At 38.7% G+C, this 25,169-nt stretch overlaps 1 protein-coding gene across 3 annotated transcripts in view; it reads left to right on the top strand.

Annotated features, from left to right (window-relative positions):
- Positions 1-656: 656 nt before the first annotated feature.
- Positions 657-25,169, top strand: part of pak5 (p21 protein (Cdc42/Rac)-activated kinase 5) — a 72,484-nt gene continuing 47,971 nt past the window's right edge. Inside the window, exon 1 of one of the 3 annotated variants that reach the window (XM_063002265.1) lies at positions 657-986. Coding sequence is in view for 2 of the 3 variants with exons in the window: in XM_063002264.1 (XP_062858334.1) it covers positions 20,234-20,249 (16 nt within the window). In the remaining variant the exon portion in view is untranslated. Of the gene's footprint in view, positions 987-20,168; positions 20,250-25,169 lie in introns of those variants that run through there. The other 2 variants (XM_063002264.1, XM_063002266.1) reach the window with 2 other exon arrangements.

The following is a 25,169-nucleotide window of genomic DNA, read 5'->3' as shown; positions in this document are numbered from 1 at the left end:
ACATTTAAAAGTGTTTTTTGTCTAGCCCAACAGTGACATCTCTCCAGGTTCCCTAAATCTTTACACAATAATAATTATAAATATTAAATGGTGAAAGACCTAATAAAATGCAATCTTGTATTGAGAAATGCTTTTAAACTGATAATTAACTGACAATTTTTTTTTATAAAGTTTGGCACAAAGAGGTGAGCCCTGAATCATCTTTGTTTATGTCGACTGAGCTTTAGGTGGATCTTCCTTTTATACCCAATGATTATCACACTTGTTACCATTGCACTTAATTATTGTGAAATATTTAAAAACAGTATGCAATATTTTTGCAAAGTTTAGTGCACAATTTCTATTTGCTGGACTTAAAAAAAATAAAATAAATGTGACCACTTATTTGCAAATGCTAGATTGTTTGTCCCTGCATATGATAAATTCTGTAAATAAATAGAAATCGTGACAATTTTAAAAATTAAAAAATCCCTAAAACTTTTGAGGGCGGTGTGCCTCCAGGATTGACCTCTAAAACTCCTGTAATAGGGTAGTATTTAGAGTAGTGTGCAGTTTGGAATGCAGCCTCAACGGTAGGGGGCGTGTCCGCCTGGCAGCCACACCTGAGCCGTGATGCCCTGGATACATGGCTGTCAGTGGCATCAGTTCCGGCCGTGACTTAGCAAAAGCAGAGCTGTCAGTACTGTACACACACACACACACACACACACACACACACACACAGGTAATTAGCGGCGTTTAGAGCTCAGTCCCGCCTCTCTAATACACACACTTACTCACACTCACATTCACTGCTGCTCCGGTTACTGTACACCCGCTCTGCGCTGCGTAGCAACAACAGCCCGGATGTAGAGAGCGGCGTCCCCGCATCAGGACCGGAGCCGAGGGAAGCGGGAACATGGCGCTGGTTTTAACGTAACAGTAAACCTCATCCTCCCTGAGAATTAGAGCAACACGAGACATGTGAGGAGCGTCCAAGGGTGCAGGTAGGTGAAATGTTGTTTTGGTTTCTGCCCAGCGACAAGCCGTCTCATGACGCGCGCTGTTCGGTGCGCAAACGGCGCTTTAACCCTGAAGCGTTTCACTTCCAAACTGCTTCATCTGTTAACCGAGCGCCCTGTCTTCTGATATCAAAGAAATAAACACTCCGTGCTGGCTTCGTGTGCTCAGATCTGTGTTAGTGCTGTCGTTCTCTACATCTAGTGCATGTTGTAATATTCGCTACAGCAGGTTATTCGAGTAGCAAAAAACGACTGGATCGATTCATTCGATTATTGGAGATAATTGCTTCCCCGTCTGGTTCCGTTTGGGCGTTAGGGGTGTCAGGTTTGTTTTTAGGTTTGGATGGATTTGCATCTCATTTAGATGTTGCTGCAGGTGGTCGAGCCTGTCCTGACTGATTGTGGCTAAACGTGGTTAGTATTTGCAGAGAACTCGAGTGTCATCATGGCTGTCTGGTTGTCAATAAAAGAAAAGCATTGTAACCTTAGTATAAATAAATACTGTTTTCCTGCACCTGAGTATGGCTACACCTTTAAGAGTAGGCCCACAAGTCCAATAGAACATATGCAATGACAAGGCAATGACACAAAAGAATACTAATATTACTGCCAATACTAATGATAATACAGAAGGACAAAATAATAGAAGCCCAAAACAATATATTGATATCAAGTAGGCCTGTGACAAATATTGCATTATCACTTACACAATAACTGAACCTAACTGCAGTTATTGATATATGATCAAGACAGTTAGATTCCACAATCTTACATGTTCATATACTGTAAATGTACAGCTGCCCTTTATTTATTGATGTAGTCAGCAATATGTTATATGTTATGATATGGTCAGTCCCTCCCTGCAATTATATGAAAAGATACCCTAAAATCTACTTACATATTAAGCTGGCTTTATACTTTATTAAATAAAAAGTGTAACAGTTAACATGGCAGTAATGTAGAACAGTAAGGTAAACAAAAACAGTGAATAGAACCAGTTCAACATTCAGTATGTAGATTTTAAACTGAGTTGGGATCAGACAGTTCATTACTTTTACATTTACGGCATTTAGCAGACGCTTCTATCCAAAGCGACTTACAATTTGGACTGAATACAACACAAGCATTTGAGACTTAAGGGCCTAGCTTTAGGGTCCCACAGCAGTGGTGGGGCTTGAACCAGCAGCCTTCTGATCACTAGTCCTGGACCATACTACAGATATAAAGTATAAATACACATACTCACATATATGAGGTCACACAGAATAACAGACCAACTTCCACTGTGTCACATTGCTGATGCTATTAGTTCATATTTGAAAGACTCTGTCTGACTTTAAGACTGTCTGCTTAAAAATGAAATAATTGTACAGTCTGTGTGATGGATAGACCCTAAATTAGTACATTGACTATTTGGCCTAATTGGAAATCTTTTAGTTGTGTTTGTAATAGTGATTAGGTTGAAAAGCGAAAAATGAATCTCTTTTTATTTGTTGTTTTATGTACATTCTTCTTTGTAGGGAGTAAATTGATGTCTATGTGCCAGGCCTAGGAGTTTCTGTTGCTGTGCATATGGATCTAAACTGGTGTCCTGTACCAGGATGTTGTGGAAGGACATAATTAAATAAGTAGATCACAGTAGTAGCTCCTCTGTCTCCACACTGGACATTATAGTCAGCTCAGATTTTAAGTGAGGCTGGACAGGCTGTTGACAGAAACAAGTAATGCTGCACTAAAAGCAAGTACGACAGCTGACTACACTATCGGAACATACTTTAGGTGTCCTACGTTGTGACAAACATTTTTGTTATTTAACCCTTATATGCTCCCTATAATGTATAAACCTTACAGGTTAATATGAAAAACACAGCGTTATCGTTATGGACAACAACAGCATTATGGATGATGTTTGAATTTATACAGCTCTACACTTACAATGTTAATTATAATAATTATAATTTTTAGAAATTAGAGGCACAGTTGAATACTGAGAAGCACAAAGCTGATTTTTGTTGAGACCAACATTAAGCACCAGATGGGCAATTATTCAACCTCTTTTGCTTTTGTTATGTAATTTATTTCTGTGAATTGTTATTATTATTGTTAATATTATTATTATTATTATTATTAGAATAAAATAGGGTAGAGCAGTGTATTATAGGTCCTCAGCACCCCCTTGCTGATCATAAATTTGTCGCCTTTTACTTAATACCCGAGTCTGTGGAGTAAGAAATTCTGACACTCCTGCATCACATACACAGGAGTTTGCAGAGGCCCTTTAAATCATGTGGCTGGTCAACACTGGTCCTGGGTTGTATTTCTGTGGAAATCCACAGAAGGTGTTGGCACAGGGTCAGTCAGATCGTTAACCTAACATTTTCATAGAACAGTTTGAGTATATCACTCCTATAGCCCTGGTACATAACTGCTGGAGTTCTGCAGCTCTGTTTAACAAGAATTGGAATATATATTGAATGAAGTTTAAGTACACAACAAAAATCAGCTATCCAGAAATATGTAAGGTGGGTCTGCCTGCAGGCTTTATAACATTATCTAGGACAAAAGAAACACAAGGAAAAAAACATGGCTGAACATGGCTACCAGGGTAAAAGCAAAGAACATACTATGCAAAGACAAGCACACAAAGCTCATCAGTGACAACAGAAGAACCCCAAACACACAACTGGAAAAAGTCAGACAAATAACAATACCAACAAGAAATCCTGGCAAACAACAAACAGTGGCTTCAAATTTTAAAGACCAGAACAGTTTGCAATGACATCTGCACCTCAGCATCATAGCACAAATAAATATAAACCCTAAACCCTTTAAAACCTGTGGAAACTCCAGCAGCTAGACAGAAACCTAGAACAAACACAAAACAAAAAGCAAGAAACCTTCCTCCACACATATCAGTGGTTTCTCTATGATATAAAGAGCAGATTCCCAAATTTTCAAACCATCTACACAAGTAGCTGCAGCAGTGGTAGTTGGGAAACCTGGTTTGGACTGAACACACCGGAACAGAGCACAATATTTACAGCACAAGCACAGGCAATCCTCATGGCACTGGAGTACATAGAAAAAACGTCATCAGACAACAATATGCACAGACTCGAAAGTGTGTTTGCAGAAACTTAAGCTTAAATTTAACTTAAACTTAACTTTAAACATAAATAGATGGACCACAGAATGGACCAAACAAAAACACAACAAAGTACATGAAATAAACCCTGACATAAAAATATCAAACACCTGGAAAGCAGATGGGAGCAAATTATATACAGAAAAATTGCAGGATTGGACATACATGAGTCACACATATAATCTAACCACTGTGCTACAACTGTCCATCATTGTTGCACTGGAGTACAGACTGTCACATATATCAGATACAGGTATCAGCAATTGGCAGTCCTCAGTTGTAACCAGTTCTGTAAGCGTTTGTCCACTGGCATGTGGTAAAACCAATCCAAGCATGTTTTAAACAACCACCGAACTGTATAGACGTTCACTGAATCGAAAGCTTTGGTTAAACATCACTTCTGTTTTCTGCTCACATGCCTTCATTAGTGCTGGACCACTAAAGTACTTCAGGTCAACCTGACTCTATAAGATTGATTCGGGTGATTCAGAGAGAAGCATCAGAAGCATAGTAATGAGACGGAAAGTCTCACTAGAAGGTTAAGAGAGTTAGCTTAAGTGAGAGCTGAGCGGGCACAGGAAGTGTGTGTTATCAATACAATAAAAGATTCATCAGAATAACTGAGGTGACAGTTAGTCGTGGTGGGTCAGCTTTTAGTTTTCAGGTCACTGACTGTGATGTGTTTATTTAGTGATTAAAATAGCTAGCATACTGAACCATGTGCATGGCTAGGAGGTTTTGTAAATGTCAAGAGCTTACAGACCATAGTATAATAGTTGCCTGTGTGGCAAATAAGATTGCCTTGGTGTACAAATGTACCCCTGACAAATTATACGTGCTATTTCTTCAAGTCTATTATTGATATGCAGTTGTAGCCTAGAGGTTAAGATACTGGACTAGTAATTGAAAGGTCGCTGGTTCAAGCCACACCACTGCCAGGTGCCACTGTTGGGCTCTTGAGCAAGGCTCTTAACTCTTAATTGCTTAAACAATATACACAGTACTGGCACTAGGGCTGTCATCATAACCTAATACTTTTGAACCAGTGAGTTAGGAGGCACAATTCAATGACACTATTATAATTTTTGTCATTGTATTTATTATGCAGTAACGTATGTGGTCAAATATGTTAAACTGTATCAAAATAGCAATATAGACATTTGCAAACCTTTTGTGTTGGTCAATGTGTTAAAACACTTCCTGTAAAGAGCACAGGCGTACACTTCTGAGCAATGAAAAATGTCCTGTTATCTGATGAATCCATTTTCACCACTTTTACATCTAGACCAGTTAATGTTTGTATGAACCTAAAGGATACCTTTATTTTACATAGTACTTTGGGGGCCCATAATGGTATAAAAAGCCATCCAGGGTGAACCACCAATAAAATTTGGTGGCTATTGCTAAGCAATTTTTTCCAAGGATGTTCCCATGTTCCAGGATGATAATGTACATACTGTTAAAATAACTCAAGTGGTTGTGGTTTGATAGCACCACGATTTTTTATGGCTTCCTGAGTCTCCAGATTTTAACCTAAAGGTATTTTGGGACACTCTGGAAAATATTTGTCCACTCATGTCTTTTTTTAGTTTACTATTTTTGGACTGTGCTGTGGTTTTTGTTAATAAAAATAGGGGAAATACAATTAGACCAACATCAGTTTATGCAACTTTGCATCAGTCAGCAAAAAATATTAAAAACTAATGAACCCGAAGAATGATCTAGAGCAATGAAAAGTGCAAAATCACAACATAAACATCAAAATATATAAGAAAATGTAAAAAAATAATAAAACCAGATCTTTAGAATGTTGAATTATTTCTGTTGTGAAGTTATTGGTTCCTGTGGCTTTTTTGGTAGTGATCTCAGGGCCTATCTTTAAACAGTAAATGTTCCTCTAAGTAGTTGGGATTGAACCAGTGTCTTGTTTGCAGAGATCTTCTGTAAAGTCCTTCTATTGTTTCATCATTGTTTCATCAGAAATGACCTATTCATGGCCATCCACTTTCATACTAACTTGAAGTTGAAATCTGTTATTGATCTCACATATTTTCTGAAAGATGATTCTTGTTTTTCCACATTTGTTTTCATAATTCAATGCCTTTCTTTTCTTTAAAAGATCCTAATCCTTTTTATTTTCACTTCTCCTTTTTTTTTTTGCAATTTCCACTGTATTATCGGTCATCTAATTTTATTTCTTCCTTTTCATTCTTCTTTGGATTTTCTGTTTCTTCTTTGATGTCCTTTTTGAGTTTCATCTTTAGCTTCTCTGGTTCTCTCCCAATTATGTCCAGAATCTGAAATCACTTCCTGATGTTATCTTTGGAGACTGGTGGTTCTTCTGGCACTGTACCATCAGTCATTCTGTTGTTCTATTCCATTTGGTTTTCTTGGTAGAGTACAGAAGTCATTTAGCATTGTCATTTTCCATGCAGTTAAAGTAATATCATTGCTGTTGTCATCTTTGTGACCATCTGCCTTGGACATCGTCCTATATTGCTGCTGCCCAGTATAGGTGGTAGGTTTAGTCTGGCACCTCTGCTTGACCTTTTTGTTATGGGAAACCCTGACAGGAGATAAAACTCCACACACTATAGCTCTCTGCTTCTCTGATGCACACAAGCTTTCTCACCTCAACAAAGCACCATATCATGAGAAGTGTTTAAGTCAGGCAACTGGTACCCTGAGTGTCTGTCATATAATTATTTTTATGCCTCTGTATTTTGAGAATTGAGGTAACTCAGGAGAGAAGCCTTGCTGGCTCTGCATGGTATAAATTTGAATGCTTTCATGTTTCATTTCAATCACTTTTCCTACCCACATTAAAAGCTTAGCTAATATAGAACAGGATTAAATCTGCATAAGTGTAGCACCACACTGTGCCTTTGTTTCATTGTATTAGATTTGATTTCTAAGCAACAATTACATCACAAATTCAGAAGATGTTAGATGTCAGAGTCAGAAGATGCTTATATAGATGCTTTATAGTAAATGTAACTGAGCTTGTAATACATATGTATCAGGTTACGTTTTATACTAGATTAAAGTTACATCATATATCATCTACAAGCAGAAGGGTGAGGGCTATGCCTTCTCTAAGAGACACTGCCTTTTTTTTACTGGGAAGATCAACATCCTTAGCAAAGAGCACTAACTGCTCACACTGCTCACACAACTCTTTGCCATCTGTCCAAGCCATTCATCAGTGCTAGTTATGCTATTTTGGATGTCTGGATGATAGGATATATTTTGGATGCCTTATGTTGGACCAGTAACCTTTTTTTTGTAATACATTAAAACATTTAAGGCTGTTCAGGTGGTGCAAAGGTCTGTTATGCCAGCAAACCACCACTGAGATATGTGCTGTTTACACAGACATGATTGACTATGCCTGGTTGGTGGTTGGCCGTGGGGGTTGTGGCTAATACTGTGTCTCATTCGTAAGATCCTTGACTGAAACACATTAGAAAATTAGAAAATAGATTTGCTAGCAATAACTGAATCAGTTTTTGCCATTGATATTTGTTTAGAGCAAAAGCTGGTCCATAATTGGTCCTTCAAAGCTGGTTTGGCGCTGCTGCCCTGTGTTATTCAATTTTGCTGCCCTTCTTTATCCAATAAAAGCTGTTGAAGAGACAAGTCAGCATATATGTCATAACCATGCCAGACATCACGCTTCACTCGTCTTCATTCAGAACCTGTAAAAGAAAACGGAAGCCTCTGAATCATGGCAAGAAATTTGACCTGCTGTCTAATTCAATACACAGATGAACTCTTTTATAACTTTATTCAAATTTGGGACAATTAGCAGATGCTTTTATCCAAAGTGATCTGAATACAGTTTAAGCAATTGAGGGCTAAGGGCAGTGCTTAGAGGCCCTACAGTGGCAACTTACTGGTGGGGCTTAAACCGGCAACCTTTTGATTTCTAGTTCAGTACATTTACCACTAAGCTACAACAGCTCTTCATTGCTTCTTATTGATTATTATTGATTGATTATCTGATTAGGTTTGTTTTGAGTTGTTTTGGAATTAAGTGGGCATATGTTTATATATAAATATATAGTAAATATGATAATCCAGGTAAACAGTTGTGTTTGTATCTTCATTTTTATTTTTGTATATAAATATACAGAATTGTAAATACTTATCAGTACATACATAGAGAAATATATTGAAGCAGCCTGTTACACTGTTTTTTTTGTGGTTTGCACAGTTTGCCTACTCCTTCTTATTCGCTCACCTTCAGTGGATTCGTGCGTGAGGTTAGTTTCGAGAGTCACACACTGATCTCTGGTTCTTCTACTCTTGTACAGGCACCTCAGGCTACTAACCAGGGTCCTTAAACAGCATTGAAGACCCCACCCTCTTTTTTGTCCGGACTTTTCCAACCCAGCAGACTTTAGTGGCCAATTTTGTCTGCTGCTTTAACTTAAGCGCTTCACCCTCATCTATGACCAGTGTGTCTGTGGCTGTATTACATATCTGTATGTACTTTTATATCTGTAAGGACTGCACAACAAGGTCAAGATTCCAAAACGGTTTTGGAAGTGGCCCAAAGCATGTGGACACCTGACCATGAGCTTGTTGGACATACCATTCCAAAACCATGGTCTGTAATATCAAATTGTCCAACACCATTTGTGGGCTGGAACAGACTTTACTTTTCAGGAAAGGCTTTTTTATAATTTGATTAGGAGCATGTGGAGATTTGTGCCCATTCTGCCAAAATATCATTTGTGAGGACTAGAAGGAATGACTCAATAATTAGAAGGCGTGTCCATACCTTCTAATTCTGATTATTAACAGATTAGTTGAATCAGTGTGTTTGATCAGGGAAATCTCTTCTGTACCCTCTTAATTACCCTCTTAAGTTTGTCTTTTATTACTGGTAATATTACTGGTATTTGCTTGTTGTCTTGTTTCCCTGTGTTTTGTTGTAGTATTTTTTTGGTTTTGACCTTTCCTCTCATGCAGGCCAGTCTTTCATGCCACTGTTGCAATATTCTCGAAATGGCATAATGAAAGTATTCAGTAATACACCAAGGCGCTGCTGGTTACCATGTATTGCACAATGTGGCATTTTTGTCTGGAGGCTGCTGATGACACTTGTACAGAATACAGCATGTTTGTACTGCATCAGTTGAAAATTATAGTGTCTGTCACACAATTATGCTGCTCAGATTTTCAAGGCAAAGTTCACGTTATTAATTTGAATGAACTGAAATCGTAATTTAACAGAGAGAGGATTTGAAACTGGAGTAAACATATATCTAACAGATTTTTCACAAACTGAAAGTGTTTTGTTGTTATAACCATTACAAATCAGAGCCATATAACTTTGTTGTTTCATCTTTAACATTAAACCTCATGTAAAATGAATGTAACAAAATTACACTTATTTAAAGGATATTTGCTATGATGGGTGATTTTGCATTACAAACTTTGGTGAAAATAACGATTTAAAATGAATAAACTTTGATCCATCCCACTAGGGTCAGTCATTCATGTTTCACCACAGTACTTTCAAAAATCAGGCATTACAAACTCAACCCTTAGTGCCAATAACAACAAATGCTTTAGATATTATTTTAGATCAATCCCATAATCTATGCCTTACCACAGATTGATCAGGGAGATCCTTAGATGGTTCCTTGGACTTCTTGGCTTGGTTTTCGTCCTGAAAATTCAGTCTAAATATGGGCCTTTATGGAATCAAACTATGTCTAATCAATTTAAATTACAAAAGGTGGATCCCAGTTGTGTACTAGACACATCTCGAGGATAATTAAAGCAAACAGGATGCACCTGACCATCGTTGAGAATACCACAGTAAAGGGTCCAAAGACTTGTAAATATGAAATACAGGTTTTTAATTTTTAATTAATCTTCATCATTATGGGTAATCAAGTGAAGATTGAAGGGTAAAAATTGCATTTCTATGTGTTCAAATTCAAATCTATAACACAACAAAGCTCACAGAAAGTCAAAGGATCTGGTTACTTTCTAAATCTTCTGTTTATCACAGTTTATGTAAATTAGGTTTAATTGAAAGTATTTAGAGACTGAAAGACTGTCACAAATAGCTCTTTTATACCTGTAAGTTTATTTTAAGCTTTATAGAGCAGTTTTGTAATCTTTAGTCATGCAGTTGTGCTGTTAATGTGGTTCAAGGTCTTTTTAGATCATTTAAGATTCTGTGAATAGGACTTTACACTACAGTTTGTTTACTGATTTGAAACTGCTGGTTCAGAGCTGGCTTTAAGAACTACAGTATCTCTACTAGTGTATCAGTAACTGTTTACTCTAGCGTACATTTATACATAACGTGTTGATAAAACACTAATGAACTATTGATGCTGAATATGTAATTAAACCAGTTTGATTTTCTGTATATTTTAAAACTCCATAGACGTGCCAGGATTTATAACATATCTTTAACTATTGAAGACGTCATTTCCATTTTTCCAATCTATTCTGGAGTGGTTTTACCAAAGCATGGCTTGTCTCTGAGACAAAACACTGGTCTAAATCTGGAGTGCAACTCATGCCTGACCATTAGATGGATTAGTCACTGTGATGAGTGATAGGTCAGAGCAAAAAACAAAGACTTGCAAAGAGAAAGGTCATAATAATCACCACTGTACTGGGCTCCAGTGATAACATAGCTAATATAATTACTGAGTTCAGGTGTTTCAGCCACACCCATTGCTAAAACACCTGAGATGTATAAAATTTATATTACAGAAGTTTTATGTGTCTAGATTTAACCCTTTTGCACAAAGTGACGTACATAAAGATAATGTTTGATGAGTGATGTGGTTGAGAGGTGGCCTGAACAGAACCCTGACCTTGATTGCAAGCCAGGCTATCTTGTTTAAGATCAGTGCAAGACATTATAAATGCTCTTTTAACTTAATGGGCACAACATTTCCACACTCGCACACTCCAAAACACTTTACTTTTTCTGCAATTCCCTTTGGGATCAATAAAGTCTTATCTTATCTTAAATTATAGTGAAAACCCTTCCTAGACAGTGGAGCTACAAAAAAAGGGGATAGCTGTTTTTCCATGTATATGGTTTTGGAATGGAATGTTCCCAGGATCATAGTCAGATAACATCCCCAAACCATTGCACCATTACCACCAGTCTGAACTTTATTTTTAGGTATTTTGGGTTTATTAAAAAAGTTAAATATTGATATAGCTGTGCATTTTAAATTTTTAAATGTTTAACCTCTGAACAGAAAAGTACTACTGACAAAAAGTTGCATGTGTGAGAGAAGTTGTGGTATTTGTCATTTGTTTGTCACACAGCTGATGGGGTGCTTTGCATTTCATGATTTCTTAAGGCTTTTCTTGTAGGCGTTGGTCTAAATTATATAACCTTCTGAACAATTCTAAATTTGTTTTCTCTCAAGTAGTTCTTGGGTTTACAGAGAATTAGAATTTGTACATAAACTAATGTATAAACCCTGCAGTTATCACAAATGCAGAATACACAAATACTTAGTCAAAACAATATAAAATGTATTCAATCATTTATTTACATTTAATAATTGCTTCCTCCTGATCATGGTCGTGGTCCATATGGTTTTACTTCAAACAACAGGGCACAACGCAGGTATACACCTTGGACAGGGCATTGATCCATCATAAAGCACCACATACTTACACATTCACTTGTACAGTTTAGTGCAGCCAATCTACATTTTAAATCTCTTTAGAAATTGGGAGTAAAATTTAATATTTAACGAAAACAATGCTGACACATGGAAAACACTGCAAACTCCTCACAGTGACTGAAGGGCAGTTTTGGACCTGAAGCTGTGCTATACCCTCACTACATGGCGTTCTTGTGATGTTTTTGTTTTCAGTTCTATTTTTGCATTTCCAGATACCCTGGTTATATCGCACCTGTCTCCTTCTGACATGTGTGTAGTAGCCAATCAAGTGATTATGTCTGCAGGAAAATCAATAAGACAACCCTCACATTAGCTGTGAATTTACTGCTTCAAAAACGGCCATTCAGGTCTACAGTAGCGTACACTTCAATAGTACAAAACCAGGGTATTTACCACTTAATAAAAATGTAATTTATTTAACAATGGCATATAAAAACATATGTATGAACACATATAAACACACATATTTTATGTCATCTTATTGTGCAAAGTGCAGGGTAATCATGAGCTGTAGAGGTGGCATCATGAGGCGCGATCAATATTGCATATGGAGAATCCCACGCTGATCCCCATTATTCTCAGTTTCTGTGCTAACGGCAACGACGAGCCAGCAAGAACTTAAGGAATAACCTCAGTCTACCCTATTCTGACTATTTCCTGGCTGTGTCTTACACTGCATCATATGCACTTAGTAGTATATCATTATTAGTGTGCTACTTTCACATACTATTTAGTACAGAAGTGAGATTAGGACTTCTGAATATGTTTGTAGTTACGGGATGATGACTTGCCCAAAAAGAGCCAGTTTATCCCCCCTAATGTTGATAAAAACACTCATTTGTATGACTGAGCCAGAGTGCATTTCAAAGATGGCAGCCAAGTGAATAGACATGCCTGTAAAGACTGGTAAATGACTGAGCAGAGACTCTAATGACTCTGACAATGATGCTAGCATTATCATTAAAATGATCAGGTGGATAACAGCAGATATAAATGAGTGCTTTAGAAGTTCCTCTGGGTTTGGCAAAGTAGAGGGTTGTTTGGACGGCTTACATCATATACTAATATCAGAGGCTGCATTCATCTGGAACTGAGCACCTGTAATTAGCACCAGTCAAATCATATAGTGTACTAGTCTGTAGGATAATGCTAACTGTGTCATCTCCTTACTTAAGCAGTTTCGTTCTGTTTTGCTTATCTGTGTGTAGGCTGCTGACCTGCTGAAACACACAACACTATTTTGACGTTACATAAGTGCTTTAAGAAACCGCCACAAACTTTTGATGGCTGCTAGAAACACAGAGGTGGAGACTACCAATGCTTTGTGGGTAAACACACATGCAAAGTCTTGTCACATGCATGCACAAGCTCAGACACGTACAGGATGAGAGGAAGGAAAATTACAGCATATTAAAACCCACAGCTTTAGCAAAAATGGTGAAAGATGAGCTTACAATCGAATCATTTAGACCTCAGAGCTAGGGCTGGGCGATATGGATCAAAAATTATATCTCGATATTTTTTAGCTGAATGGCGATATACGATATATATCTCGATATTTTTTCATCCCATAAGGTAATAACAACAAGACACTTCTGAGACAAAGCTACATGTTCCAAATTTTTTACAGGCACTTTTATTAATATTCATGCTGGGAAGCTTCACACAAGAACTATTTTTCCTTAAGAAAAAAAATAACTATTGTAAGAAAAAGTTTGTTTTCTAACGTCTCACCTGTTGTGTAATGTGAATTACAAATATATTGTCTGGCCCTTTAAGAATGTTAAGTGCACTATAGGGTGCAGGGAGCGAGTGTGTAGGGAAGATAACAGAAATTGACCGTTTCCGGCTGCGCTTGTGTGAGCTTGCGTGTTTTGCACTGAGCTTGTGTGACATTAAAAGTAGCGTTCTCGTTAAACCCCCCCTCACATGTTTGGACTTTATACATTATTTTTACATCAGTCGCCACAACATTAACATTTACATTAATATTTTCTTTTACCATATAGAACTCAGTTCTGTAATCCAGGCAGAACTAATCATTCATGTTACTGTGTAACTATTACAATATATAATGCATTTTAATCAGCGTTCTGCTTCATGCACTTCATTATTATTTAACAGCTTTATTTGTTGTTTAATTGCTGTTTGCTCTTTGCTTTACTTTACTGCAGAGTTAGTTCATGCAATTTTATTAATTTTTGGATGTTTATTGGCCGAGAACAAGAAATACTATAATAGAAGATAAATAAATAAATGAGTCTCGGACGTCGGGATATCATCCAGTATAAACTAACGTGCATGTCAGCCCGTGCATGCGCTTGTATGTTTATATTGGTTTTTGAAACGAATAACGACTCGTTTTCTTGTTTTTCAACTTTGGGATTTGAAGTGAAAAACGAATGGTACACGGAGCTCGAAGATTTTGTCTGGACTTGTTTTCGGTTTTCTCTACAGAATACATAATTCTGCTGCTCATCTGACACTTCCGAATCCGAACCATCTCCAAATAATTGAGCCATTATTTTTCTTTTTACTAAGCAGCTCCTCTTCGATAGCTTCTGTCATGTCTTTATCCGTCTCCATGCTATCGCTGCCTGCAGGAATTACTGGTGAAGCGGTGGGGAGGGGGAGTTGTGGTCAGTGAGGAAGAGGGGCGGGGCAGGTGAACATGTGCAGAGACAAACTGGGAGAAGAGAAAGTCGAACTGTCGGATCTAATTGGAACGCAACATCTATATCGATATAAGCGATATTGTCTTATCTTATATCGCGTATGAAAATATATCGATATATTATAAAATCTCGATATATCGCCCAGCCCTACTCAGAGCCCTGATGTGCTATTTTGAGCACAGCAGCCACTTAAGACCACTTTACACAGGGCAGTGTTTGGTAAGTAGTTAGGGCTCTGGGCTGTCAAGGTTAAGGGTTTGAATCTTGGCTCTGCCAAGTGGCTACTATTGGGCCCTTAACAAGGCCCTCTTGGCTCCAGGAAAGTTGTATAATTGCTGACCGTTCTATCTCATATCAAGAGCTGTATTTTAATGCTGTTTAGTTTGGTGATGGTGTGGTTGGTTGGTTGGACAGGGTGTCTGATTCGCCAGTTGAAAAGGAAAACACATTCCCAATGACACATTGCAAAATCTTGTAGAAAGCCCTCCCAAAGAAGAAATGATGGAGCTGCAAGGAGATGGGGACTCTATATCAACATTCATGGAATGGGATTTCCAACAAACTCTTGATCAGGGGACTACATATTTTTTTTTGTCCGTATGGTGTGGGTATGGGGGTTATTTGAGACCACAATCTCATTCTTATATTATCCCTTAAAACTTCAAAGCTTTGCAACAACCATTTGGAGAACACAATGAACAGGGAGTGCATAACATCATGTTCCTCCATAGCCACCTGACCTGTGTTTATGAAGACACTTACAGACAGAGAAAACCAAGCCTTCAGGAACAAAACAGGATGCTCTTTGTCATTCTGTGAGATCATTATGGGGTGACATGGAATTTTCTCAGATTTTATACAAGCGTGTGGAGTGCCTGAGTGCATGCTGTCATTACAGCAAAAAGGGGGACATACCAAATATTTAAAATTCTGAAATGTATACATTCATTCAGGTTTCATTTTAGGGCTTGGACTTTTGGACCCCACTGGAATTATTTGTAAATCAGGGTTTGAATTCTCAGCCTGACAGTAGCCCAGACCTGTCTCCCATTAAAATATGACAAGTTTAATATTAAGGAAGAATCAACCATTTTGTCCTGGTCAGGGTCATGATGGGTCCGGTTTTACTGGAAAACACTGGGCACAAGCCAGGAATACCCTGGACAGGGTGCCAATCCAGTGCAGAGCTTTGGCCATGGTGATGTAATACAGTGGTTAACATGCCTGGTCCCAATTTTTTTTTCAGCAATCAAATTTTATATAAAAGTTGAAAAATCAAATATCCTTGTATTGTTGTCCATTGAATACAGGTTAAAAGGGCTGCTTTTGTTTAAAGTTTTCTTGCCCTCCCAACCTTTTTGTAGTTTTTAGTTCTAAGTCAATATGATTTTTTTTTTACAGATGCAGTAGGTTAAGCTTACACTGAAAAGGCTAAGATACAGGATCATTTTCATAATTTTTCTAGCTTCTGCTTTAAGCAAATGTGTCGACTTTGAATAATTACTGTTATTCAGAAAGTGTGTGTGTGTTGATAAGCCATGCTTGCTTCATGCCGGTGCACTGTGTTGTGTGTTGTAAAGTGGATGCTAAATGATTCATGCTGAGGGATTTTGTCATGGTTCTCATGGGCTTTAGCAAAGTGCTCTCACACGACGGAGGAGTGAAACTGGCTCAGAGAGAATACACGTGAGAGTGCGCTTGTGTGTGATAGTCTGTGTGACTGTCTGTATTTCTTCACAACGTTTGCTGTGCTAGCAATGTTATGCCTGCGCTAGTCCTGCACAAACCCACTATGCCTGATTTCGCTGTCTGATCGCCCTCACCTGCTAACCTGCTGCTGTCTCTGTTAGTCCTGCACTGCCTAATCACCTTACTCCAACACACATTTCCTGTCTAAGGGTGTCAGTATGGTAATCCCAGTACAATAAACCCTTATCATTACATGTGTCATGAAGTAATCAACAGGTTACAGTAGTTTATAAACTAAGTAAATAAACTGAGAATTTCTCACACAATTTGCCCTCTCAAGCCAGTCAGAAGCAAATAATAACATTAGGACAATCCCCAAAATGTGCAGGCCAATGTCAGTTTCATAACAAGTGTTCATGTCAAAATGGCAGATATATTAAATGTTTGGATGATGGTAGTTACTAGGAGTATATGTTAAAGGCAGGGTTGAATTATTTCTGGAACAGCTTAGGGTGCTCACAGGCAGTCGTGGTGAGGGTACAGTGGTTACTTGCAGCGATCCGAGAAGAGACAAACCATCATTTTAATGCTAGTGATGTAGAGAAGTGCATCAAACCCTTCTGTCTATGGGGCAGCGTGGTCTTAGACCAATCAAAGTGTCAATGCTAACTCCTGTCCATTGTTAAAAGCACCAACAATGGGCAAGCAGGCATTGGAACTGGACATCAGAGTGACAAATCCTATTTTCTTGTTTACCAGGGGAAGAGATTGCACCAGGATACATTGTAGGACGATCCCCTTTACAATATTCTGAAGGTGAAGGACCTGTTAATGTCCTGGCACCAGACACCACATGAGTCCTTCAGATGTCTGGAGTCCATGTCTTGGTGGGTCAGAGCTGTTCTGACAGTGTATTACGCGACTGGTCCTAATGCTTTGGCTCATCAGTGTATATGAGTGTGTGTAAGTGTGTATGTATGTGTATAGATGCTCTCTAGAGCAACAGTCAGACACACTGTAATTTAACTTCTCAGCTCTGCACACCTCTGTCTCACTCTGAATGCCTAATAATGGGCCGACAGGGTATGATTAAGTCCCAGCTCTACAGCTCATCATTACCCTGCACTTTGCACAATAAGATTACATGAAGTATAAGTGTTTGTCTGTGCATGTTTCTCTGTGTTTATATGTGTGCATGTGTGCAAAATAACTGAAACACCTGGTTTTAGACCACAATAATTTATTAGTATGGTGTAGGGCCTCCTTTTGCGGCCAATACAGCGTAAATTCGTCTTGGAAATGACATATACAAGTCATGCACTGTGGTCAGAGGGATTTTAAGCCATTCTTCTTGCAGGATAGTGGCCAGGTCACTACGTGATGCTGGTGGAGGAAAACGTTTCCTGACTCGCTTCTCCAAAACACCCCAAAGTGGCTCAATAATATTTAGATCTGGTGACTGTGCAGGCCATGGGAGATGTTCAACTTCACTTTCATGTTCATCAAACCAATCTTTCACCAGTCTTGCTGTGTGTATTGGTGCATTGTCATCCTGATACACGGCACCGCCATTGGATGCACATGGTCCTCCAGAATGGTTCGGTAGTCCTTGGCAGTGACGCGCCCATCTAGCACAAGTATTGGGCCAAGGGAATGCCATGATATGGCAGCCCAAACCATCACTGATCCACCCCCATGCTTCACTCTGGGCATGCAACAGTCTGGGTGGTACGCTTCTTTGGGGCTTCTCCACACCGTAACTCTCCCGGATGTGGGGAAAACAGTGAAGGTGGACTCATCAGAGAACAATACATGTTTCACATTGTCCACAGCCCAAGATTTGCGCTCCTTGCACCATTGAAACCGACGTTTGGCATTGGCACGAGTGACCAAAGGTTTGGCTATAGCAGCCCGGCCGTGTATATTGACCCTGTGGAGCTCCCGACGGACAGTTCTGGTGGAAACAGGAGAGTTGAGGTGCACATTTAATTCTGCCGTGATTTGGGCAGCCGTGGTTTTATGTTTTTTGGATACAATCCGGATTAGCACCCGAACATCCCTTTCAGACAGCTTCCTCTTGCGTCCACAGTTAATCCTGTTGGATGTGGTTTGTCCTTCTTGGTGGTATGCTGACATTACCCTGGATACTGTGGCTCTTGATACATCACAAAGACTTGCTGTCTTGGTCACAGATGCGCCAGCAAGACGTGCACCAACAATTTGTCCTCTTTTGAACTCTGGTATGTCACCCATAATGTTGTGTGCATTGCAATATTTTGAGCAAAACTGTGCTCTTACCCTGCTAATTGAACCTTCACACTCTGCTCTTACTGGTGCAATGTGCAATTAATGAAGATTGGCCACCAGACTGGTCCAATTTAGCCATGAAACCTCCCACACTAAAATGACAGGTGTTTCAGTTATTTTGTCCAACCCCTGTATATACCATTGTTAAATAAATGCACTTTTTATTAAGTGGTAAATATGCTGGTTTTGTACTATTAAAGCGTACACTACTGTAGACCCGAATGGCGTTTTTTAAAGCAGTAAATTCACAGCTAATGTGAGGGTTGTCTTACTGATTTCCCTGCAGACATAAACACTTGGTGACTTCACCTCCTGGACAGCTTTCAGTGTGGATATTCTTGCTTGTTTACTGTGCAGGGTCTGTATGATTGTTTGCAGGTTGTCTTGAAACTGCTTGACCTGTCTGAACAATGGTTTTACTGATTGAGCTTCCTGTTTGCACCAGCTGACTGTGCTTGGGCATTAGGGTTGCCAGCCATCAAGGATTGGCTAAGATCACCCAGAATTTAAATAAATCCTCTTCAGACAACAACCAAATGGGAATTAGGCATGTTTACAAGACTACCTAAACACACATTTACTCTGTCCAGAGCAATCGATCAGCTGAATTATTCAGTTATCTTAATATCATTATCTTTTTCACAAAAGCATTTATGCATAAACTTGATTTAAAAAAGTAAAAAAAATTGAAGTAACTGCATTTTAACATAATAAATAAAAAATAAGTTAGGACCGTTAATACAAACCTTTTTTATTTGGTAAATTAATCACAGATCTGGCTGCATTAATACAAAAACATTCTACAATTTTAGATTTAAAAGGAAATCTGTTCAAATATGATGCAGGTATCACAAGTCTCAACACATTATCATTATTAAAAACTGATTTTCATAGAAAAGGAGTCAGTAGTGGTTTGTCATTAGGTGACCGATATTATTTAAAAATAAGTGATTGACTGTGGACTCGAACGTGTTCGGCTCTTTTCTTTTTGATGCTTTTAAAAGCCAGTCTTTTGTGTTTCTTTGGGATACTAAGTAAATTAATTATTTGAAAGTAAGTTTATCTTTTTTATTAAAACACATTTTTATTTAGTTTGTTCATTCATTCATTTGTTTATTCATTGTCTGTTACCACGGCTTTACCCTATTCAGGGAGGCAGTGAATAAGATTTACAGGGCAAAAGGGAGGAAACACCCTGGAGAGGCTGCCAGTCCAGTCCACACTAACACACAAACACATACCTAGGGCAAAGTTAAGTATCTCTAATTAACCTGACTGCATGTGTTTGGACTGTGGGAGGAAATCGGAGCTCCCGGAGGAAACCCATATCACCGTGCCTCCCTAAGTTTGTTCAGTATTTTTTAAGACATTACATCTAGTTTAACCATTCAATAAATGTATTTATTGGTTTATTTTGTTGCTGCTTTTGTGTTCTGAATTCCCCCCATTGACTTCTGTCTTGTTTTTTTAACCATGTATCCTGGCCTTAAAAATGTCTATAATTAACAGGTAATTAAGTCTATAATTAACAGGTACTGCGATGCATTTACATTTACATTTTCGGCATTTAGCAGATGCTCTTATCTGGAGCTACTTACAGAAGTGCTTCCATACAGGTACAGGTCTCTGTGAGACTCCGTCCCAGGTGGCTGAGGCAAAGCGGCTGCCGACCGCACTCGTGTTGCAGGGGGCAGCTGTCCCCGGTCAGTTCAGGACTGGTGCAAGCAGAAGATGTATTACAGTCAAGGTCTTGTTTTACTTTTTTCAAGCATTCTAGATTACTTTACTGATCTGTAAATTACTTTTCTTGCATTTTCAGATAATAGTCCATTATGAAATTGCTGCAAATCTTCTTCCTAATTACAATGCACCAACTTTTACTATGTAACTTTAGTAGTAAAATGTGAAAATCAGGCGAGAAGTTTGTTATAACAGTACATGCTACATCACGTGTTTTAAGCAGTCATGTTGAATGTGCTTGTGTATGATCTACTGTCACCGAAAGAAGTTTAGCAGGTGTCTGAAAATGTTCCTCTTGAAAATTCTTCAGATGCTTTACACAGTCTTTCCTCACTGATCTGTGTCTGTATGCTGGAGATAGATGGACGAGTGATATGTGCTTCAGAAAGCCAGATGCCCCTGTAGCTCTCACTTTAATAAGCATGCCACAGTTGGACAGTGTTGATGTGAGTAAAAATAACTTCTTGAGCAAGATGGGTGTGGTGTTGCTGCTTGCTCCAGACAAAATCATGATAACAGGGGTCTTTTATTTATTGAGAAGCTGTTCACACCCTCAGGAGTAATTCAGGAAATCTATGTGGTATTTTTTGTCAGTACATGTGGGTGTTTATGTGCTTGTGTTGGTGACGCTGCCACTTGTGGACACAGGCTTCATGGGTTATGTACTCACTGTTTGTAACAGCTGTCCCTCTCTCTCTTTTTTTACTTTCTCTCTCGTTATTGGGTGGATCTAAGTGTACAGTCTCACACTGTGATAGAGGGTGCTCATGCCTGATCTTAGTGACAGCCTGGTTACTAACTGGATGTTGTGTTGATGTAAGTTTACACGAGGTGTCGTGAAAGGATTTACCCTGCGGGTTTGGAATTCAGTAGGATGGTGTTGGCCTGGGAGGGTCTTTATTGTCTCACATCGCAGCACTTTGGACTTCGTCTATATGGAACAGGCTGCTGCCATTAGCATTTTTGGCCCTATCTCTTGTTGAGAGCAAACGGATTGCTCATGGGTGAGGAGCCCAGGACAAAGCTCCTAGTTCACCCTCACTAGAAATGTGTAACTGTCCCCATGACATACACTGATTACATTTTTTGTGGAATTTGATACTGTGTGTCAATAAATCTGGAGCTGTCATGGTTGAAGGGGAGTAATGAGTCAAATACCAGGTAAGATGACATATGGTGGACTAGCTTACGCAAATGCATAATGAGTACAGAGATATTTTTGGTTATGATTGAACTACATAAGAAATAGTAGAGCGGTTTCACCTAGGTCTTTGGGCTTTATTATTATTATTAGAATGTTTAATTTCTGCCCTTTACTTAACAATGTTTTGTCATACAAATAATGAGATGAATGCTATTTCTGTTCGTTTAAACCCACTAGGATATGTTTCTATCTAATATTATTTCATTCTTTTTTACTAACTGCTTCATTCTTGTGCTGGGTCAGGTAAAACTGGTCACAAGTCAGGAATACACCCTGAACAGGGCACCAATCCACAGCTGGGTTAAACATATTCTGTCGTGTACTTACACGTACAGGCAATTTAAAGTTGCCAGTTCAGCTTTTACGGGTTTTTGGGAGGTAGGCAGTGCCAAAGTACCCAGTAGGTCAGGAGGCACTAAAACACAAAGCAGGAGTACACCACAGGGCATCACACACTCTCACTTTTACTTATACTCTTATTCTTCTTATTTATCTGTTGCCCTTCCTGATGCAACTCTTCTTTTTTATCTGCGCTGAGAGCGAACTGACAGGTGCACCTCCCAGTGGCTAGGCTGTTTCAGCTATTCCCACCGGACACAACCAGTCTAACCTCCCAGTGGCTAGGCTGTTTGAGCTATTCCCACCGGACACAACCAGTCTAACCATGCAGACGCCTGACCAGCCAATAGCGCTGCTGAAATCTGAAACCCAGATCTCTACTGTAGTTGGCTAGTGTTCTTTACAGCTGTGGATCATGATAACAAACAGTTTTTACACCTAAAGAGTCTTTACACCTAAAACGGTGGCCAAAATTTGCCACTTGCCAAAATTAATAATTTTTTTATTTAATAAAATGTATAATAAGTGTACTTAACTATTAATTGTAACAAACATAGTTTTTTTCATTAAAACAATAAACAGTGTCTAATTTAACCAGGGGTAAGAACTACTTCATTTGATTTTTGTATTAATTATTGGCTATTAGTAGTTTTGTTATTATCATTATTGTGATGGCACTTATTTAAGTGTAGAAAAAAGTCACACAAAATACAGTCAGTCTTTCATTTGTCCATCACTCATTTTTAGTAACTGCTTTTTACTGTTCAGGACTGACATGGGACTGGAGTCAATCTGTCTTCACTCTGCAATCTACCACTCATACCTAGTAGTTTATCAGACCCCTGATATGTTTTGTGAGGTGCAAGGAAACAAGACAGTAACCGGAGAAGAGGACTGAACCCAGGAGTTACTGCACTTTTTTAATTACCCAGACTTTTTTCCGTAGTTCTTATTTACTCTCAGTCAGATATATTAGAGCCCAGCATGCATGTGCTGCATGCTTGACATAAGTCAGTTAATAGCTCGGTATGTCCCAAAAGCCTTACTAAGCCCCCTGCAGCAGGGAGTGTGCAACCAATCGTATGCTCCTGCAAATGTGTAAGTTAACAGCACATGTGTAGATGGGCTTTAAATAGTGCCAGCTCTGTTCTGTTAGCAGGACTGCTGGGAAAAGGCCAGGCCTCGCTTCGTCCCACGATTCTATGGCTTTGCTCCGGGCGGGAAATGCCTGCCATCCCTCAGATGGCGACAGATGGTTCAGGGACAAACAGAACTGCAAGTCAAGTGCAAGTCGAGTGCATGGCTTCCCCTTTCAGTGCTACAACTCAGTTCTTATGACTGCTCTTTAATGTATGTCTTCTATTTTATTACATATTACCCTATTTTTTGTTAATGCATGATGTGAGCAGAACTGCTTTTGATTAGGGCTGAACTATTTATGGACACTAATATAATTGTGATTTTTATCAATAATATTGCAGTTGCAAATTCGATATGTGATTTTTTTTTTTTTTGTAATTTAGGCTTCAGTCGTGTATGTAAGTGTAAAAAAAGTATCTATCAAGTGTAGTAACCCTCAGATCCTAATCCTACATAATCAAAGATCACTCTGTTACCTACATAGCCAAGTTGCTTGAGTATCAAATTGTATGAAAGAGGGGTGGCATGATGGCACAGTGGGTAGTGCTGTCACCTCACAGCAAGAGGGGCATGGGTTTGATTCTTAGGGTGGGCAGCCAGGGTCCTTTATGTGTGGAGTTGATATGGAGTCAGGCCAAGTGTGTGTGTGCCCTCTGATGAACTGGTTTCCTGCCTTTCGACCAGTGAATCAGACCCACCGTGACCCTAACCAGGATAAAGCGGTGGTAAAACAGACAATGAATGAAAGCATGGAAGAGAAAGATTTCAATTTAGCAGACACTTTAATCCAAACCTACTTACAATTGTGACTAAATACAGTGCAAGTGGTTAAGGGTTATGGGCCTTGCTCAGGGGCCCAACAATGAAACCAGAAACCTTAATCAGTAATCAGTATCCCAGTTTCTTAACCACTAAGCATTGGTTTTCCTTAAGTAATGCATGTAATACAGTTACTTTACATTAGTCTTTTATTTCCAACTGTGTAATGCTAATTTCCAATAACACAGTATATGTGATTTCACTACAGCCAAATAGATTGAAAGGACATCTTGTATTTATGTACAATTTTGCTGTAGCAGTTTATGGCCAAAACAAGTCTGTGGTGTCACAATTGACATTTAAATTAATCTTAAATGTGTTAAATTGGACTGAGGTAAGGACTCTGTTGAGACCCACTGATCTTCTACACCCAAACATGTCAAGCCATCGGAACAGTAAAGGTCCTTTACTTTTATATAATTTATTTTGTGGAACTTATTTGATACACCTGTTAGTGATGAGCCTGCGTGAGACACCTAAACTTAAGAATTATAAGGGATGTCCACATACTATTGGCCTTATAGTGTATCTATCATTATCATCCTAAGAAATGGTCTTACTAGTTGAGAAATAGATTTAGTGTTGTGTTTGATCTAAAAAAAGCCCATGCTTGCACATTTTCTGTGCACTCAGATTTCTTTTTTCTTCTTCTTATCCCTTGTTGGTTTAAATCCTGTAGTCTGTGCGATATGATTTCAAAAAATTTCTCTATTTATGTAGGTCATAGGTTTCATCAGAGGCATGAATGCTCTGACAGCTCCTGTATCCCTCTGCCTCTTATCTGGCCCAGTCCCTTAAGTACACCACGGTTAGAAGGCCTCCGTCAGAGCAGTGCAGTCTACACACAGTAGATGCATGTCTAAGCTTGGATATACACTTACTGACTAGCCATTCTTTACAGATGTGTCACTGTTGTCTGATGTTATAGATTTTAGCAGGACTCCAGTAGTGTGTTTGTCTTGACCATGTATCATGCACAATGCTTTTATTTTAAGCTAATTATAATATGAAGACATTCAAAAAGACATTTGAAGTGATATTTACTTGCATTTGATCCGCCTCATTGCATATGTGGTTATGCAAGTTATGCAATAACAGAGGCCAATGTTCAGCTAAGATTATTCTTTATTATTTTACAGAAATGTATTTGTTTTATTGGCTTGCCATCATATAAACAGGGTTTTTGTTTTTTTATCTGTTTTATTGGCTTTTGAACACTATTTTATACTCATTAACCTCAGACTAATGATAAGAAAGGTAAAAGCCAGTGGTTATTTAAAAAGACTTGCAGAATGACCTGAAAGCATCAACAGCAGGCATAGCAGTAACATATAAAACAATCAGAAAAGAATATTAGGATTTGTGCTGGTATGAGTGGATCAGACACAGCAGCGCTGCTGGAGTTTTTAAATACCGTGTCCACTC

Source organism: Trichomycterus rosablanca, chromosome 9 (genome assembly GCF_030014385.1).
Source record: "Trichomycterus rosablanca isolate fTriRos1 chromosome 9, fTriRos1.hap1, whole genome shotgun sequence".
In the NCBI taxonomy this organism is placed as follows: domain Eukaryota; kingdom Metazoa; phylum Chordata; class Actinopteri; order Siluriformes; family Trichomycteridae; genus Trichomycterus; species Trichomycterus rosablanca.
Note: the sequence above shows the minus strand (reverse complement) of the source record. Positions and strands in the feature narration are given on the sequence as shown.